This window comes from Juglans regia, chromosome 3 (genome assembly GCF_001411555.2).
Source record: "Juglans regia cultivar Chandler chromosome 3, Walnut 2.0, whole genome shotgun sequence".
NCBI classification, from domain to species: domain Eukaryota; kingdom Viridiplantae; phylum Streptophyta; class Magnoliopsida; order Fagales; family Juglandaceae; genus Juglans; species Juglans regia.
The window spans coordinates 30,931,726-30,934,619 of record NC_049903.1 but is presented as its reverse complement, the minus strand read 5'-3'; the positions used below and the strand labels follow the sequence as shown (position 1 = coordinate 30,934,619).

Sequence of the window (2,894 nt, the reverse complement as noted above, 5' to 3'; positions counted from 1 at the left end):
GGATTATAGACCATATTACTTGGAATCACACATGTTTACAAGTTTGAAAATGCAAATTATTTAGGTTTGTCAAGAGACTCCAAAATGCATAAATCTAGACTTATCCCCCCCTATTTTTGTGGTGGAAAATGAGAGATTCTGTTTCGTATTTCATGGGGGCCCCTGCATTGAAACTTGGGTGGAATTTAAGTGGATATTCCACGGTGATTATGGGACATTCACAAAGTGGGTGAGAATGTAAAAACTCGAAAGTTCTTCATCTTGTAATGACGGATATGTAACCAAACGCTGCATTTACTTAATATTAAAGTACTGAAACTAAGAAACCGTGCGAAGAAGAGAGAGGTGTATGCAAAATATAGCCATGTTTTCGAAGCTTGGAATATTGTTGTCTCTGCTGGTAGGCTTCGTAGCTTCAGAAGATCTCAGCTTCACCTTCAATGGATTTAGATCGGCGAATCTAAGCCTAGACGGCATAGCCGAAATCACTGCTAATGGCCTTTTGAAGCTCACCAATGACACCAAACAGCAGAAGGGTCATGCTTTCTATCCCAATCCAATAAGCTTCAAGAATTCCTTAAATGGTAACTCTTCTTCCTTCTCTACGACTTTTGTGTTCTCCATCATTTCTCAATATCCCTCTTTGAGCGGTCATGGGATTGCTTTCGTGATTGCTCCAACTAAAGGGATCCCAGGAGCACTTCCAAGCCAGTACCTTGGCCTTTTCAATGGGACCAACAATGGTAATTCCACCAATCATGTGGTTGCCATAGAACTCGATACAATCCAGAGCAACGAGTTTACCGACATAAACGACAATCATGTTGGGATTGATATAAATGGGTTGAAGTCCGAAAGATCTGCTCCTGCAGGATACTTTGCTGATAATAATGGTGGGTTTAAGAACATGAGCCTTATTAGCGGCCACCAAATGCAAGTTTGGGTGGATTATGATGGTGTGGAGAGGCAAATCAATGTCACTTTAGCTCCTATCAGTGTCGATAAACCCAAAATCCCGCTGTTGTCTTTGTCTCGTGATCTTTCACCTATCATTAACGACAATATGTATGTTGGCTTCTCTTCCTCGACTGGCTCTGTTCTATCAAACCATTATGTTTTGGGTTGGAGTTTTAAGATGAATGGCCAGGCTCCAGCACTTGTCCTCTCTCAACTTCCCAAGCTGCCTCGGATTGGAGGTAAAAAGAGATCTAAACTTCTGACAATTGGGTTACCTATGATGATTGTTAGTTTAGTCTCGGTGGCAATTTCAGCTGCAGTTTTTGTCGTAAAAAGGAAGAGGAAGTTTGCAGAATTGGTAGAAGACTGGGAGCTTGACTATGGGCCTCACAGATTCAAATACAAAGATCTTTATATTGCCACAAAAGGATTCAAGGATAAAGAACTATTGGGCGTTGGTGGATTTGGTAGGGTTTATAGAGGTGTATTACCTACCTCTAAAATTGAGATTGCTGTGAAGAAAATCTCCCATGAATCAAGACAGGGAATGAGAGAATTTGTTGCAGAAATTGCAAGTATAGGTCGACTTCGCCACAGGAATTTAGTTTCACTCTTGGGCTATTGCCGGCGCAAGGGGGAGCTGCTTTTGGTGTATGACTACATGCCCAATAGAAGCCTAGACAAATACCTATTCGATCAACCCAAGATCACACTCAATTGGGACCAGAGATTTCGAGTAATTAAAGGCGTGGCATCGGGTCTGCTATATCTACACGAAGAATGGGAGCAAGTTGTAGTGCATAGAGATGTCAAGGCCAGCAATGTCTTGCTAGATGGTGCAATGAATAGTAGATTAGGAGACTTTGGTCTTGCAAGATTGTATGATCACGGAACTGATCCTCAAACTACCCATGTGGTAGGAACTCTTGGGTATCTTGCCCCAGAGCATACTCGAAGCGGCAAGGCCACAACAAGCACAGATGTGTTTGCTTTTGGGGCATTTTTGCTTGAGGTTGCTTGTGGAAGAAGACCAATAGAGCAAGGAGCCGAGGATGCCATTTTGGTCGATTGGGTTTTTTCTTTTTGGAATCGAGGGGAAATTCTTGAGGCAAGGGATCCAAATCTAGGTGCAGATTATGTGGTAAAGGAAATGGAGTTAGTATTGAAACTTGGGTTGCTGTGTTCTCATTCAGAGACTGCAGCTAGGCCAAGCATGCGCCAAGTTGTGCAATACTTGGAGGGTGATATTCCTCTTCCAGAGTTGTCATCGCTTGGTCTATGTTCCAGCGGCTTGACATTTGCGCACAACGTAGGTTTCACTAATCTCGCTATGTCCTATCCGTCTTCCATGAGCAAGGAGTTTACGCATCCCTCTTCTGTTGCAGACTCGCTTCTCTCGGGGGGTCGCTGATTCAAATTCTCTTTTGTTTTGGGTATGTGAGCAGTCGGAACTTCTTGAAATCTGTTGTAAATCGTTGTCGTGAAAAACGAATATTGAGTTAAATATCAACACAGTTCCTGTTGTTTATCTTTGGACAGATTAGTTCCTCTGTTCTACTTTTAATGTGATTGTTAAATCAAATTTAATTCATTTTAAATCAATTATTAATAAAATTTATTATTTTTTCTATTTTTCGTAAAAAAAATTAAACTCATTTCAACTTATTTCATAGAATTTAATTTAAAAAATTAATAACAATGCTACGTACAGTCGCCATTTAAAAACTTCAATGCAAATTTAGATAATTTTATCTTTAAATTTTTTAAAATTATAAAAATATCTCTCTTAAAATAATTTTTTTCTCATTTAATAAAATGTCTGCACATATCGTCTCTAAGTAAAGACTGTAAATAGAATTTTTCAAAAATTAAATTCATCTCAATTTTAAAAAGTTAAACTCATCTTAATGAAACTCACAAAATATTATTATTCACAA

General features: G+C 39.3%; 1 protein-coding gene across 1 annotated transcript; it reads left to right on the top strand.

Moving 5' to 3' along the window:
* Positions 1-212: 212 nt before the first annotated feature.
* Positions 213-2,585, top strand: LOC108979938 (L-type lectin-domain containing receptor kinase IV.1-like). Its single transcript, XM_018950736.2, has one exon. The coding sequence runs from the start codon at positions 350-352 to the stop codon at positions 2,366-2,368; it is 2,019 nt and encodes a 672-aa protein (XP_018806281.1). The 5' UTR covers positions 213-349; the 3' UTR covers positions 2,369-2,585.
* Positions 2,586-2,894: the final 309 nt, after the last annotated feature.